General features: G+C 70.7%; 1 protein-coding gene across 1 annotated transcript in view; it reads left to right on the forward strand.

Annotated features, from left to right (window-relative positions):
• Window positions 1–707: 707 nt before the first annotated feature.
• Window positions 708–1,415, forward strand: part of LOC103899593 (nuclear factor 1-like) — a gene marked incomplete at its 5' end in the record, with an annotated part of 1,134 nt that continues 426 nt past the window's right edge. Inside the window, one exon of the mRNA XM_009280086.1 lies at window positions 708–1,271. Within this exon, the coding sequence (XP_009278361.1) occupies window positions 708–1,271 (564 nt within the window). The remainder of the gene's footprint in view (window positions 1,272–1,415) is intronic.

The following is a 1,415-nucleotide window of genomic DNA, read 5'->3' on the forward strand; positions in this document are numbered from 1 at the left end:
GCGGGAGTTTCACTGGGAGCCCGACGAGGACAGACGGGGATGGACAGGGCTGGGGCGACACCGGGGATGGGGACGGGGCTGCACCAAGATGGGGGCCTGAGCGGGGTCGGGACAGGGTCTGAATGGGGACCTGGAGCTGAGCGGGGACGGGGACATGGGGCTGAGCCACCCCCAGGCTGGGGACATAAGAGCACCACGGGGCCGCACTGGCACCGGGGCCGTGCCGGGCCAGGAGCCGACTTGTTCCCGGAGCCAGTTGCGCACCAGGAGCCTGACGGGTCCCCCCGGGCCGGGGCTGCCCCGGTCCCCCAGCCCCGCAGGGCTGTTCCTGGGGCAGGATCCTGTATCCCTGGTCCCCAGCGATGCCCAGGGCTGAGCTGAACATCCCCCAGGGGCTGGGATGGGGCCGTGCCTGGGGATGGTCCCCTGCGTAGGATGGGGCCGTGCCTAGGGATGCTCTCCCTGCACAGGACTGTGGCACACCCAGGAGCCCCCTGCGCAGGATGCGGCCGTGTCTGGGGATGCTCTCCCTGTACAGCACGGGCATCCGCCTGGGAGCTCCCTGTGCAGGATGGGGCCGTGCCCAGGGATGCTCCTGCCGTGCAGGATGGGGCCGTCCCCCCAGGAGCTCCCTGTGCAGAATGGGGGTCCTCTGGGAGCTGCCGGGGGCCGCGGCCGTCCCGTGGCAGCTGCCCCACTGATGCTGCCCTGCCCCACAGGATGAGTTCCACCCCTTCATCGAGGCGCTGCTGCCCCACGTCCGGGCCTTCTCCTACACCTGGTTCAACCTGCAGGCCCGCAAGCGCAAGTACTTCAAGAAGCACGAGAAGCGGATGTCGAAGGAGGAGGAGCGCGCTGTCAAGGACGAGCTGCTGGGCGAGAAGCCTGAGGTCAAGCAGAAGTGGGCCTCGCGCCTCCTGGCCAAGCTGCGCAAGGACATCCGGCCCGAGTGCCGCGAGGACTTCGTGCTCTCCGTCACCGGCAAGAAGGCGCCCTGCTGTGTCCTCTCCAACCCCGACCAGAAGGGCAAGATCCGCCGCATCGACTGCCTGCGCCAGGCCGACAAGGTCTGGCGCCTGGACCTGGAGATGGTCATCCTCTTCAAGGGTGTCCCACTGGAAAGCACCGACGGCGAGCGCCTGGCCAAGGCACCCCAGTGCGCCAGCCCCGGCCTCTGCGTCCAGCCACACCACATCGGTGTCACCATCAAGGAGCTCGACCTCTACCTGGCCTACTTTGTCCACGCGCCCGGTGAGTGCCGCTGGCGGGGAGTGCGGGGGGCTGAGCCAGAGCCGGCAGCGCGGCCAGGGGGTGGCGGGGGCCGCTGTGCATGCCAAGGCTGCGGGCAGAGGCTCCCAGATGGGCCCCCCCCCCCCCCCCCCCCCCCCCCCCCCCCCCCCCCCCCCCCCCCCCCC

This window comes from Aptenodytes forsteri, unplaced genomic scaffold, assembly GCF_000699145.1.
Source record: "Aptenodytes forsteri isolate BGI_AS27 unplaced genomic scaffold, ASM69914v1 Scaffold611, whole genome shotgun sequence".
In the NCBI taxonomy this organism is placed as follows: Eukaryota; Metazoa; Chordata; class Aves; order Sphenisciformes; family Spheniscidae; genus Aptenodytes; species Aptenodytes forsteri.